At 35.1% G+C, this 15,000-nt stretch overlaps 1 protein-coding gene across 1 annotated transcript; it reads right to left on the reverse strand.

Moving 5' to 3' along the window:
- Positions 1–225: 225 nt before the first annotated feature.
- LOC132162940 (putative disease resistance protein At4g27220) lies at positions 226–12,219 on the reverse strand. Its single transcript, XM_088518750.1, has 7 exons — positions 9,451–12,219; positions 8,646–9,164; positions 7,402–7,700; positions 7,167–7,335; positions 6,051–6,527; positions 1,034–1,095; positions 226–904 (listed from the first exon to the last, which is right to left on the reverse strand). The coding sequence occupies exons 1-7, from the start codon at positions 12,217–12,219 to the stop codon at positions 226–228; spliced, it is 4,974 nt and encodes a 1,657-aa protein (XP_088374876.1).
- Between the last annotated feature and the right edge of the window lie 2,781 nt (positions 12,220–15,000).

Below are 15,000 nucleotides of genomic sequence, written 5' to 3' on the forward strand. Positions count from 1 at the left end.
CCCACTTCTTTACACCCACTTCTTCACACCTATAGCTAACTTTTAAAATCACCATTAGATTAAAATATAATGAAAAGCAATCTCAAATCTAATGATGATTTTAAAAGGTATCTATGAGTGTGGAGAAGTGAATGTAAGAAAGTGGAAGTATGTATAGTATTACTCATTGTGGAAATATTAATCACATGTTGTGGAAAATTGGATCTGTTGAGTAAAATGAAATGCTTACTCTGTCTCAGAAAAATCATTTGATGGTGGAATGCATAGTTTGCTCTTCCAAAGCCAACGTAGGGTGGTATTCAGGTCATCCTTCCATTGCCCTTCATCTTCTTTTGTTGCTTGTACTCTTTTTAGCTTTGGTGTGCTCAAGACTCCAGTAGAGAAAATCTTCATCTCTTGGCATTGACTCACAATCACTTCTTCTAAAGATGGGAACTCGAATGAATAACCTCCCGAGCAAAAGTTTGAAAGCTGTGGCAAGCAATCAAGTTTTAAGCTTGTCAATTTGCTGAAAGTAATCACCTGATCATTTCCTTCACCTCTGTCCCCACTTACAATTTCCATTATCATCTCACATTCACTTACGCTCATTTTTTTGAGTTGCACAAGACTTTTGGCTGTTGAGGATGTAACCAAATTAATCAACCCATGACACTTCAATATTTCAAGCTCAGACAAATTTTGGAAAGATACTGATGATGGTACCAAAATTTTCAATCTGCCACATTTCGACACGACTAGAATTTCCATAATATGAAAATTTGAGCATGGTTTGGTGTCTTCGTTCCACAAATGTGTCAGCTTAGGAAGTTCATTTAGATTCAGCTCTCTTAATTGTGTGGGTACCCCAACATGATTTTCTTGAGCAGGAAGTTCTTCATATGGGAATATTTCTTCCCAGTCACTATGACAAACAACAAATTTCTCCAAGTTGTGTAATCTTTTAACAAAATTCGGTGGAGAAACAGCTGATTTATTATGATTGCACATCAGCCGAAGAACTTTTAATTTGCAAAAGCAGTCCTCCAAAAACTGGCCACGCCATATGGTGTGATAATGCCCCAATTCCAAAAACTCCAACTTGGGGAACGTAGCCTGTCAACGAACCAAAGAAATAAACAAAAGAAAGATGGAGTTAGTATTCAGTTCCCTCAAGAAGTTTAATTAAATCGTAGAATTTACTATGGGGAGTAGGAAATGGAACACACTCGTGAATTGTATAAACATGTTAGACAAATATACCTTAGATGAAAACTAAAAATAAAATTAAAAGAAAGTATATATTGTTAAAATAATGATTAAGTGATTAAATTTACATCTTCCTATTAGCTTAAACTTTTTGGATAAGTGGTGATTTAACATGGTATCAGAGCCAAAGGTTCTGAATCGAACATTGACTCTGTCAATTCATCCCATTTAAATTAAATATTTCACATGTTGGGTCTCACCTATTAAAAGGGAGTTGAGCCCACACGTGAGGGGAAGTGTTAAAGTAATGATTAAGGCCTTGTTTGGTTCGCGGAATGTCTAGTCCATTGAAAAATGATTAGCTACTACTGGGAATAGAAGAGTCTGGAATAAATTAGCTATTTATATTTCTTTGTTTGGTTGTAACGCTGGAATAGACTAGCTAATCATATTTCTTCGTTTGGTACAATGCAATATATTGGTAAATGGAATCATATTATGATCAAATTTGTGGCACTGGGGAGTGTGCCTACCGTGTTGGAGGCTGAGCAGGATACACGACGAGAGGACTCCAGACTTATTCGAGAGCTCCATGAGTGGATGGTAGTACCACTGCTAGATGTGGGGGACTGCATAATTTATAGTCCAAGCACCAGTTGAGGGAGAGGTAGTCCCGCCAGGAGGAACGCCTCAAGATGGAGCTCGACAAAGTCTAGCCCCGGGGGTACTAGATGGTTGCGCCAGTAAGACATTAAGTATTATGTTAGGACCTTGGAGACCATTTTGGGTTGTATTATGCTACATTAAAAGTCCACCCTGGTGGTGGCAATTTTGGATGTTTGCACATATTTATTTTATCTCGTACTTATTTCCTATGATTTTCATTTTTATTATTTAGCAATTGCTTTTCTTAAAAATGTTTATCATTTTGTTTCTCCTTCTCGAAAACAATCTTTTACGATACCTTTTTAAAGAAAAAAGGGGGCTTTAAAAACACGGAAATTTTGATGAAGAAATTTTTATAAGAGTGGGAGAATGTGATGCCCCAAATTTTTAAGATTTATTTATAAAAAAAAAAAAAAAATGGTTCATTTGAGCTTATTAAACTCTTTTTATGACCCTAAAAAAAAATGTCTTAACCCTTAATCAAACCCCCATTTGAAAAATAGCCTTAAAGTCCCAACCCTAACTACCTGGCCAAACGTTTGGCAGGGAACCACACTGAACGTTCGACCATGTCCTTAGTGTGAATGTTCGGCAAGGAACCACAGCGAACATTCGTCTTCCAAATTTTGACCCCTGGCTATTGACCAAATGTTCCACCTGCAACCTTGGAACCACTGTGTAATAGTACATCGAACGTTTAGTGATAGTCCGAAAAGCATTTTTAACCTATTCACCACCTTGCATGAGGGATCATGCCTACCCACCCCTATAAATACCTCCCCTTCGCCCCTAAGCCTCCCTTTACACCGGAAACCCTAACCTTAAAGTGAGAGGAGATTTTCTTGAGAGGAGTGAGAAGGTTTTGGGGGATTTATGCTATTTTCAAGGTAACTCTTGACCTTTCACCAAGTATTTATGTTATTTTGTTGTTATTCTTGTTTTCTTCAAGTTTTTAAAGATGCCATGACTTGTGTACGATTTCTTCTTAGAGGAAAATAGTGGTTTTCAAATGTTTTAGAAACACTCATTGTTTTCTTTGGTTTTCATAAATATCATGCTTCACTATATTGGTATGAACTTGTTTAGGGCCTAAGATATAGTTTGTAACATGGTGACTTGAGGATAGAAGCCCAAGCTTTTCATTTTGACTCTGCCCGAACGTTTGTTAGCCATTATGGCCGAACATTCTCTACCCATTCTGGCCTAACGTTTGCCCTAGAGCCCGAACGTTTGTTCATTTGACAAAACGTTCTACTAGAGCCCATAATGCATAGAAGTACAGTTTTGTGACCTTTTAGCTAGACATATTCGATTGGGACGTTTTGTGTCTTTAGTAAACCTTCTAGCACTACATATAATGATAGGCATGTTTTGTTATAGCAGGAATTCGAAATGGCAGACAACTCAAGCGAGCGTACAAGGTAAGTAAACACTTATGAATGCTTTCTTAAAAAATATGAGATATGTCAGCTAACTAAGCACGCATATGATATCAGCATATTTACTCTTTTACGTACCTTTGTAATTGTCTTAATAATCGATTGATAAAATCCATCGTATGACATTTTACACTAGTACAAGTGGTATAATGGTGGCCATGAGTTTACTATATATATATACACTTGATTTTATGGTGAACTGTGTGCGTATGTGTTATATGAGCTTTGGATCAAATGGTTGTTTTGTGACCGGCACAACCATGTATGATTGGCGGGTCACTACAAAACTTACATTATTAATAACGTGGGCCACCTGAGGTCAAACTCGGTCGTTTTACTAGTTATGGACATAACGTACAATGGATGGGGCACCGACATTATATTATATATTCCTCGGGAGAACGCCAACCTTGCTGAGAAGGCGTAATATCTAAAAGTCGGTCAGGATTTAATAAATGGCTACCATATTAGTTAGACAAAGTGAGGATTTAATTTGGAATATTAAAGAGATTTACCTAAAATTCGGTGTTTTGAACTATTGAACTAATTGCAAAAAGTGAATAGTTGTTAACTTAGACTCATGTGCATCAAGTGATATTTTTTAGCAAGAGGACAAAGGAAGACTAAGACTTTAAAAAAGTGAAGACAAAGACTTTTCAAAACTTTTAAGCTAAGTCTTGCATTTTTTATGTAGGATGAAATTTACTCATATTTTCGGTAAAAACGAAAATAAGGAAAATATCAAAAATAATATTGGAGTAGTGCCACTTGATCAGAATTTTACCTGTTTTTAGACAATGGAAGTATAAAAGGAAAGATTGTCACAATTCTCGCTGATTGTCAATTTTATATTATGATTTTATTTTATTTTATTAGGACTTTATTTCCTTCCCTTAATAGGGTTAGATTTGCTTTAATTATTTTTCTTTCCTTATTAGGATTAGGTTTACTTTCTTTACAAGTATTTTTCTTCTATAAATAAGTTAGCTTATTATGTAAAACTCAATCAATTAAATTATTATCAAATTAGATAATGTTTTCTCAAATACTCTGCGGAGTTTTATCTTTCTTTTAGTCTGCGAGCTTGTTTTAATTTCTTTGGGTAGAAGACGAAGACGCTTCTTTTTGCAGAATCAAAGGCGCTGCTCTTTGATTAGTTAGCTTAATCTTCTGCTACGTCAATTTTAGTCCATTCTTTTCCCCCCTTGGCATACCACCCCTTTGCTTAATGGGTCCTTGGTGTTTCCTATATAAAGGTGCATCAAGGGTCATTTTCGATCTACATGTCCTTTCCAAGAGTTTTTTCTTCCTTTCTTCCTTTCTCCTTTCTCCACACGACCAAAGCTAGTCCAAAGTGAAGATTTTTCTTTCCCTTTCTTCATCATACCACACGGCCACCCTTAGGAAAGTAGAATTTTGTTTTCTAAAGTTAGATTGGGAAGTATTCTATGCAAGAAGTTGTCTCTTGAATATTCTCGAAAAAGCATTGAATCAGTTTCTACCGTATTAAGTCCAAAAACTTGAAATATGAGTGTGAAAGTGAGTTTTTAAGAAAATATTCTATGATTCACTTGGCATATCTCTTTGTCGTTCAAATTAAGTTAATTATCTTTAATATGTTGTTAAAGGTCCGAAATAGCTTAATTAAAAGATAAATAAGTAGTGTTTATGTTGTTTTTACTTTTGGATTAACATTTAAATGCTATGTCACATTTACTTCCGCGTTTAAACTATAACCTTTGTCTTAAATTATGTAAATTGCAAGGTTAAGTTTAATATTGAATTTAATAAATAAATAGCAGATGAAAAGTGATGGACATAATAAATATATAGATCTAAGGGCCCAAAACAACAAAGTCTCATAAATGAACTAATACTAATAAATTAGAAAAAAGAAAAAAAAAAAAAAAAAAAGAACTAATACTAAAAGATATGTTATTTTGTATGTATATAATTTATATGCAGAAAGAAGTTAAGAGATCCAGTCAGAGGAGTGTAAATACGGAAGTGCCTACTGAGGAATGACATTGTTTTATTCATTATCTACTTTAAAATATTGAACATGAATGAAATAAATGCATGTTGTGTCCAAAAATAAATAAAGAGCTAATATGATAACTACCAAGAAAACTAGAAAGTGGTGGAGGTGTGAGGCTACCAGTTCGCTGGGTAGTATCTGCTAACAGTCCAAAGACTACTAATAAAAAAAAAAAATTGGAATGTTTTGTGCTACCAGTGGACTCCGATGTTGCAAACAACTAGTGTGAAAACCAATAACAAATTGGGAATGTCGACTCCAAGATCCACTAGCTAACGGAGTTCTCGCTTTAAACGAGAGGTGTGAAAAAAATACATAAGATTTTACTGAAACTAAATTATCATTTTCATAATCATTGTTATCATATGATTCATATAAGATAATGCGTATGCATACATTTGTATTCATTGTTATTAATATTGCTTTAATAAACCAACAATCTTTTATACAATTGAAACAGAATACTCACTTGTTTGCTTATGTAAATATGATAACATTATAATTAATATTTCTTTAATAAACCAACAGTCTTCTTTCCTTTGTTATGCTTTTTTTTTTGTCTTCTAGTCTTTCCTTCGTTATGATAATTTTTTTTTTTTTTTCTCGGACATAAATCTAGATAGCACAATGAAAATTAAGTTCAATTAATTTAGAGGCCATATCAATTCTACGCTTCAGCCTGAATGTGGAAATCTTATGAGATTAGTTAAGGCTCTTACCTGATCAACCAAGAAAAGAGGTTGTTTAATGGAGATCTCAACTGGGCTCTCTTGAAGTGTTTCTTGAAAGCTCAAAAGTTCAAAAGCAAATATGTCAACATTTTGGCATCCATTCACTGTTAATGATTTCAGCATTGGCCATTCTGAAGCATGCATCCCAGGGTAAAACCATTTGAGTTGTGGTAGTTCTTCAAGACGAAGGCTAGTTATTTGAGGGAACACGAACCTAGCTATCGCTTCTGATCCTTTTTCCCTCGCAACAATTTCCTCCACCCCACAATTAGCTACGATAAGTGTATCTAGACTCTGGAATCCTGTGAGCATATTAGAGTGAAAAATGTTCATAAGCTTTTCACAAAATTGAACTTTTATAAATTGAAGCTTCCAAAAGGGATCTATGGCGAATTGGTTCTTCCATATGATTTTCAAGCAATCCATGTGGGAGATTATCAATCGTTCCAAATTGGGGAAGACAACCTGCATGGTTCTTCTCGTGTGTTAATGTCATAACAAAAAAATTCACATAATGGAAGATAAGATATATATATATATAATGACACCAAAGATGTTTTAAATTTAGAATCTAAAATGTGTCCAAGTTGAAACAGGGGGATAATAAAAAATTAGGAGAAACTCCACTTAACTCCCTTGAACTTCCATCATATCATTTTTGCAATTACCTCCCCCCCCCCTCCCAGAGGTCAAAAACTCTTAATTTAGTGTATCAAACATCCCATTTTTTTTGCAATGTCATCATTCCGTTAAGATTTAACAATATAACTTAACGGATGAGTGTCAAAATTACCAAAATACCCCCCAATTTTTTTAAAGAAAAAAATTGCAAAGATTCAAGCCTTGGTTTCGATTTAACAGAATTTGCAAAAATAATCACGCTTGAATATTTGCAATTTTTTTATTTTATTTTCTTATAATAAAAAATAGGGGTATTTTGGTAATCTTAGTATGATTTAACGGAAAAATCTAACAGATGGGTGACATTGCAAAATATTAAAAATTTGATACACTAAATTGAGAGTTTTTAAACTTTGGGAAGTTAATTGTAAAAGTAATTGAAGTTCAAGGGATTAAGTGAAATTTCTCCAAAAAATTATTTACCTCTTCATTGAAGAGAGGTTGCATAACATTATGAGGAGTCTCATCTACAGTCATTTCCTTGAGTTCTTTGCTGATCGTCATTCCTGAACTGAGAGGTTTGGATACGAATGTCACTACTTTAGGGCAATGTTCTATCTTCAAATTCTCCAAGGATGGAAATTCAATGTTACTTCCTACACAGAATCTTTTGAGGATTGGGAGTTCTTTTAGAAACAGGCATTCTAGTCGAGGAAACACCTCTGGAGTTATTTCTTCTTCTAATCTTAATTCTTCTCTGACTAGTATCTCTTCCACATCCTCACATTCCAAGACGTCAAGATGTTTGAGCTGCACCATAAATCTAGCTGTAGAGAATGACAATATATATTTTATGTTACCCATGCCCTGCACCTGCAAGTATGACAAATTTTCAAATCTTGATGTTGCTTGCGTGTTTCTTAATATGCAATAGGACCTTGCCGGATGTTGGTTTTGCTCTATCTCTGCCAAGTTAACTGATGACAGTTCCAACCTTTCCAAGATAGGGAACACAACCTGCAATGACAGTTAATACTATATCTTTCAACAACCTAAGAGATGCACAAACTAGTGTATGCATATTATTCTTCTTTCATTTGATGATCGAGTTTTATTTGACGATAGCATGCTAATTGGGACAACTAACAACATATATCGTCACTATTTGTCATAATGGACAACATATTGTTGACTTATGACAATCAGAAACAACATGTTTTTAGCGACGACTGTTGACCCTTTTAGGGACCAGAATTGTCAACGACTTATTTTCTTGTTAAAAAACGTTTTTAACAAAGACTTTGATTTGTTGTTGATTATTCATAGATTAACGAAAGGAATAATCTGGCAACGAAAATTTGTTGTTGCTATAAAATTTAAACAACAATTGCTTTCGTTGCTAAAGTCAACTTTATTGTGATTATCAACTTTTACTTTACAACTACAAAGTAGGGACCTTTGTATGAATTTCAATAGGATAAGCAACCGCGTGTCATATTACACACATAGCAGTCATTTCATAGCCATTTGGAGACAACAAGTAGTGAGATCATCACGAGCTGAAAAAATTATCTTAAAACATGAAGTAGGAATACTATTTTTCTTAATCAATTAGGTTCTTAATACAAGTCATATCTTAACTTGAATAGAAAAAAAAAAAAAAAAAGTCATGTCTTAACTTCATCAATTTTTTAACTCTAAGTTCGTTGCAGTGCTATATGTTCTACAACTGATATGGCTATACAAAAAGTTTCCATGCTAGTTATTTTCAAGTATAATGTAAAGGTGAAATATGCCTATTGCTTACTCCTAGTCAGCACCCAATACACGAGAAGTTGTACACAACAATTAGCATGCAAACTCAATAGTCATTTAAAGTCTTATTAAACATTTTCTTATCAAATAATGGGATGTTTAAAATAAATCTAATGTTATTTTATTTATTTAATTAAATAGAGTTACCTCTTCATTGAAGAAAGGCTGCATAACAGAATAAGGGCTCTCCTTTGCATTCATTTCCTCGAGTTGTCTACCCATCATGCTTGAACTGACAGGTTTGAGTATGAATGTCTTTAATTTAGGGCAATGTTGTACCACCACTTTTTTCAAGGATGGAAATTCGATATTACTTCCTGTGCAAAATCTTTCGAGGAAAGGAAGATTTTTTAGTAACAAGCATTCTAGTTGAGGGAACAACACCTTAGGAATTACCAATTCTTCGGTGACTAGTATCTCTTCCACAACCTTGCATTCTAATACATGAAGATGTTTGAGATGCACCATAAATCTAGCTGTAGAGAGTGACAACAGAAATTTTATGTTACTTGAGCCTTGTACTTTCAGGAACGACAAATTTTCAAATCTCGATGCTGCTTGCGTGTTTGTTAATCTGCAAGATGACCTTTCCGGATGTTGGTTCTGCTCTATCTCTTCCAAGTTTACTGATGATAGTTCCAACGTTTCCAAGATGGGGAACACCACCTGCAGCAAGAAGCAATTATTCCTCCTTCTCAACAACCTATAAGATGCACAAGCTAGGATGTGCATAATTGTGTTTGTGTATTCTTTGGGCGGGAATAAGGTCATGTTTTTGTCACATGTGACATTACTTCACTTCATCATCGTTCCAATGATTCTAAAACTTCAAGATTATTATTGCTATCATTAGAAAGATATAATTTCTTAGGTCGATAAAAAAAAGTTAACATCTATATGTAGTTTTTACCGTGTGTGGGGTCATTATTTCATGAATTGGAATCTAATATACCTGTTCGTGTAGAATTGGGATGTGAAAACAAAACTTGCCCTCTGAAATGATTTCTCCAGCATCTGTTATGAATGGATTTTGTGTGATCAAGAAGCCCATGAGCTTTGGAAGATGCTCTAGTGCCAAGTGACGTAGTTTAGGGAACAATGATGTATCATTGTCTTCTATTTTGCCTTCTTCTTCGATGACTATTGCACCCATGATCCTGCATTCTCTTACTTCCAATTCTTCGAGATGTGAAAGGCCCCTAGCCATGGATGATGAGAAGAGAAATTTTAATTTATCACAATGTTCCACTTTTACAATTCTCAAGTTATGGAAAGATGTCAAGGGAAGTTGGCCATGATATATTTCTTCCAAGCTCATCATATTTTTTAGAAGAAATGTCTCCAAGGCAGGAAAGGCAACAACCGGAATCCTTAAGTTAATGATATATTGAATCTCAGGATTATTTTGGATATGGAGATGCTTCAATTGTTGAAAACCTTCTCTGCCTAATTGGTTTAGAAGACTCTTAACATCCCTTAATTCATCTAGATAAAGAGCCTCTGTTCTCTTCAGTAGCAGTTTAATCCCAACCTCTGATTGAAAGCTCGTATTCAGCTTGAGTTTCAATATTTTTGAGGCTTCACGCTTATTAGAAGAGTCCCATACATGATCTCCTACAGATATTGCATATCCTTTTAACCTTTCAAACAAAAGATCTTTAGGCAAATTTCTGACATCTATAATTTGTATCTCTAAAGTGGTCAACTGTGACAAATGCTTCAGCTCAGCAAGGCTTGCATTATTTCTTTTTGAATTCAGTCCCTCACTCTCCCATTGAACAGGACTATTTCCCATGTACAACTCTTCTAATTCAACCAAGCTTGATAGCACATTCGGTGGAATCACCTCAAGTTTGAAACAATTGCTCAGATCCAACAACCGTAAACGAGTCAACAACGCTATTTCTCTTGGTAATTGTGACAAGTTAGAACTGAAGAGGCTAAGGATGACTAAATTCTTAAGCTCTCCAATTACAGCTATGTCTCCCAACAGACAATGATCCAGGCACAATGTTTGTAGATTTATAAGGAGACCAAGTGATGAAGGAAGTGATGGAAGTTTCATTTCAGTCAAATCTAAAACTTGGAGCTTTCCCATCCCTTCAAAGAAAGTCTCTGGGATATGCAAAGCACGATCCCCACCATACACATAAAAGAATCTTAAATCTGGACATTCCATTTTGTTAGGAAGTTCATGGATATCTCCACCACTGATAGAGAACGCCCTGCATCTTCTGAGTGAATCTGCATCTGTCCATTTTTTTAGTCCACTCCTATCACTCACCACAAACATATTATGATCACTTGATGCTATGAATCTTGCAACATAACGAACAACATCATGCATATGGCAATGCTCAGAACTATGGGGACAATCTAGCAATAGACTCTTGTCTTTTAGATTCTGAACTAGGCTATATAATCTGTCTTTGGCTTGTTCTAGATTATCAATGTCTTCAAATGAACTCAAACCATAACAATATTTCAACAAGTCTTGAAAGTTACTGGAGTCATGCATTTCAGCACAACGCAAAAAGAAATCTTTAACCTCCAAACTTTCCAGATGACTATAACTCAGCTCTATAGAAGGATATATACTTGAGTACGGCGTTGTTATCATCTGTCTCGGAACAATTCTTCTTAGTTTCTGCAGGGCATCCTTCCAAACATGTATGCTCTTATTTTTTAATGCCTTAGACACTGTTACAAGTGCAATGGGCAGACCTGCACACTCTTTAGCTACTTCAGCTGCTGTGCTTCTCAAATTAGGGTCTTTAACACAATCACCTGCCATCTTCTCAAACAAATTCCATGCTTCTTTCTGGGGTAATTGTACAAGCTCAAAATCCTTCTGGGTGCCCATCTCACAGGATAATACATTTTTATCTCTAGATGTTAGTACGACTTTCCATTGCGTACAAGAAATTCCTATTTTCTTCAAATCCAATTTGCTCCATATATCATCTAGGATAATAAGTATCTTCTTGTGTGTTGTTAATCTCTTCCTTAGACGATCTGCTCTTTCACTTACAATTTCCGCATCAAGCTTTAGATCTAGCATGTAGGCGATTTCTCCTTGAATTTGTGTAAGATTTGGGCTTTGCGTCACATATGCACTGGCCACCTCATCGAATAACTTTTTTTCCTTGGCTCGCCTAGCAACTTCTCTCACCAGTGTAGTCTTTCCCGCACCAGCCATCCCATACACCCCAATCACCTTAGTATTAGCATCTCCCAATGCCTCCATAAGTCCCTCTGCAGTTGACTTTCTTGACACAAAGTCCATGTACTCCATATCTCTACTAGTCCATGTGCAATTTTCTATGAGTTCACCAACAGTTTTCACTATCTTTTTTGCTTTCCGACTTAGCTGATGCCGCTGCCACAAGTTAAGGCATGCCCCATTACAACACCTATCATCGTCTTCAACAACTTTTTTGGCCTCTTCTGTAATCTCATCCACCTTTTTCAACCACATGGTAACAAGAGATCCAATTTCTTCACCGTTTCTTCTAGCAGAATCAACAGAATTTTGCACCCTCTCTCTAATCGTCTTCAAGATCTCGACCTGATTCTCCATAGTCTCAATGTTGCTGTCGTAGTTACACGAATAACATAGCCACCGTCCAATTGGTCCAAGAATTGGTGCAACAATTGGTGAAACAATCGGTTCAATGAATAACTGAGCGATTTGTGCTCCAACCGCATATACACACTCCATTCTTGTTTCAATTTTTTCCCACTTTCCTTCTCCTTCCTTTTTTTTTTTTTTTTTTTTTTTTTTGACGTAAGGGAAAACAAGAAAAACACAACTAGAAACTGCAATGAGAATAAATAATAGGGAGAATTTAAGCTCGTAGTACGACTTTCATTTCAAACCTGCATTTGCGTTTCTTCACATCGGAAAAGTAGAACCTGAGTTTCACACCTGCATTAATTACTTCATCAGCCCTCCATTTTAAATATTCAATGTTTTTAAATTGGAAAAGTGAGGTGGTAAGATTAAAACTATTAAAATTTAAGTATATAAAAGGTGTTGTGATATATATATATTTTTTTCTTTTAATTGAAAAACAACTCAAACTCATACAAGATACGGCTTATTAATTTTGGAATCTAAAAATGACCCAGCGAGGGCCAATGAAAATGAATTTATGGCCCAACCCGTGAGCTACCGCCATCTGACCCAACCGAAATTTCAATATTATTTCGATCATGTTTCCTCAAGTGTTCTTTCATGCTAAATTAACCCTTTTTTTTTTTAGGGCATTTGTGCTGGTTTGTTGTGAATTCGAAAGTTTTTAAAAATAATTTTAAAAATTAGGAGATTTTTTTATAATTTTAAAAATAACATGTTAGATCATTCACATTTTAGTGGGTCATGATAAATTTGAGAAAATTGGAGAGTTTAAGGAGTTTATGCAAGAAAGTTTAAGGACGATAAAGCCCAGATGATATACCGTATGGACAACCCTCTTGCAATATTCTACTTGAGGATATTAAAGGAAAAATGCAAAATTAGTCGTTGTGGTTTACCTGATTTACAATTAGCTTCTTCTGATATCTAAATGAACTCAAAAATTTCTGAGGTATGCCAAAAAAACACTTTAGTCCATAGAGTCAAATTCCGTCCACTAGTTTAACAGATTTCGTTAGTCTGATACTAACTTAAATAGGACAAGTATCACATTTTTTTTTTAACTCTAACGTTTAACGTTATTAGAATCTGTTAAGTCAGTGATGTAACGTGACTTAGTGGGATGCGAAGAAGAACAACAATAAGGAATGGATAGGTATTTCTAGATATTGATATGATCAAAGGATCTAATAAATCTTCTCTAAAATGCTAGATACTCTTTAGGGTTTGAAGGAAAATCATAAAGAAACTCAATTCTGAGTAATCTTATTGAACAGAACTCAAATAATTCCATAAAGAAGAGCGATGATTAGTGAGAAATTCGCACCTGACGAGTTATACTAAGAAGGCCATATCTAGAATTTTAGACCTCTAATTGGAGCAATATTTGTGGCGTTGGAAAGCTGACTCAATGATCTACAAAGTAATATTTCACGATAGTTTGCTAATTCCGATGTTGACTAGGTCAAAAGGACGTTTGTTTGCAGACCGTTCACAAGCCGTCCGAACGGCTATATGTTATTTTTAGTTTTTCATTTTTTTACGAACTTTCCTTTCAGTTTTAGGAGTGTCCATTCTCCCGTCTGGACGGAAACCATAGAAGTTCAATTCCGATTATAATTCGTAGTTTTATTAGGTTTAGGAGTCTTGGAACTATAAATACATGCTTATAGCTCCAGAAACAGAGATTTTGATTATTATTGAGTTTGTTTAATAAGAATTACTCAGAGTTGAGTTTCTTCCTTATTTTCCTTCAAACCCTAGATCGGCTCTAGCATTTTAAGAAGATTTGTTAGATCATTGATAGTCTAAAGGTTTAGAAGTATTTATCGCGTTCCTTAATGTTGTTATTCGTTGCAGCCCACTAAGTTACGTTGCATGACTTAACAACTAAATGAACTTTGGGGCATTACATCATGTGCTTGGTCAACCGCCTCCAAAAGCCTTCAAAGGGTGGTGGAGGTTGAAGGGGTAATTTTGACACCTCTCAAAATAGAGGGAATATTTGGCTACCGCAAAAGCCTTTATAGGGTGGTTGGCCACTCTCTCAGCTATAACGAATGTTCAGCCACCCTTCGAAGGTGGTCTACCAACCCTTCATATCTTCTCTCTTTTTTTCTTTTTCTTTTTTGTTGTACTTTTTTTCCAAAATCGAGATAATTTAGACATTTCAAGGAAGAAATATGCGCCATCCATTTTAATGCAACATCTTACCGAGGATAAACCGAAAAGAAATGATAATTCGAGAGAGCCAAGAAAATTTCTTTTAAATGGTAGTTTGGAGAGATAACAAAACAAAATTCCATTTCCATGCGTATGACGTGTGTTTCTTGTTTCCTCTTTATTTATCTTGTATGTCCCCCTTGTTGGCTGCCGACAAGGTTTTTCCCTACTTAAGATAAGATTTTGATCAAACAAAATGGAGCAAGTCATACAAAGATTTATCTAGATGGTTCTCCATCCATCTAGAAAGTTCTCTTCAAGATGTATCTAGATAATTCTCTATTCATCTAGAAGGTTCTCAATTTGTCTTCATCATCTAGAAGGTTCTACCTTGGAGGCCAAGTTCATTCATCTAGAAGGTTCTAGCTTGGGGGCTAAGTTCATCATCTAGATGATTCTAACTTTGGCTATAAATAGCCAAGGGGTCTTATGCCTTAGACGATTGATGCTTGATGAAGATCAACAACAACACACAAGAAGAGAAGCCAAGAGAGGAGAGCTTCAGTTATACTCCAGAGAGAGAGTTAAGAAAATAGTGTTTTAATACACTACTGAGGGTGTATATTAGTATCAACAGAGTTTGTTTCTCTCTGTATTGTTTTACTCCTGTATTAACTCAAGTTTTGCATAACTTGAGTAAAC

This window comes from Corylus avellana, chromosome 8, assembly GCF_965113065.1.
Source record: "Corylus avellana chromosome 8, dhCorAvel1.hap1.2, whole genome shotgun sequence".
Lineage (NCBI taxonomy): Eukaryota > Viridiplantae > Streptophyta > Magnoliopsida > Fagales > Betulaceae > Corylus > Corylus avellana.

Coding starts and splice junctions, on each gene's coding strand:
- LOC132162940 (XM_088518750.1), bottom strand. CDS start 12,219: ATGGAGTGTGTATATGCGGTTGGAGCACAAATCGCTCAGTTATTCATT. Junction 9,165..9,450: donor TCCCAATTCTACACGAACAG/GTATATTAGATT, acceptor TTCTTGCTGCAG/GTGGTGTTCCCCATCTTGGA. Junction 6,528..7,166: donor AACCTCTCTTCAATGAAGAG/GTAAATAATTTT, acceptor AGAACCATGCAG/GTTGTCTTCCCCAATTTGGA.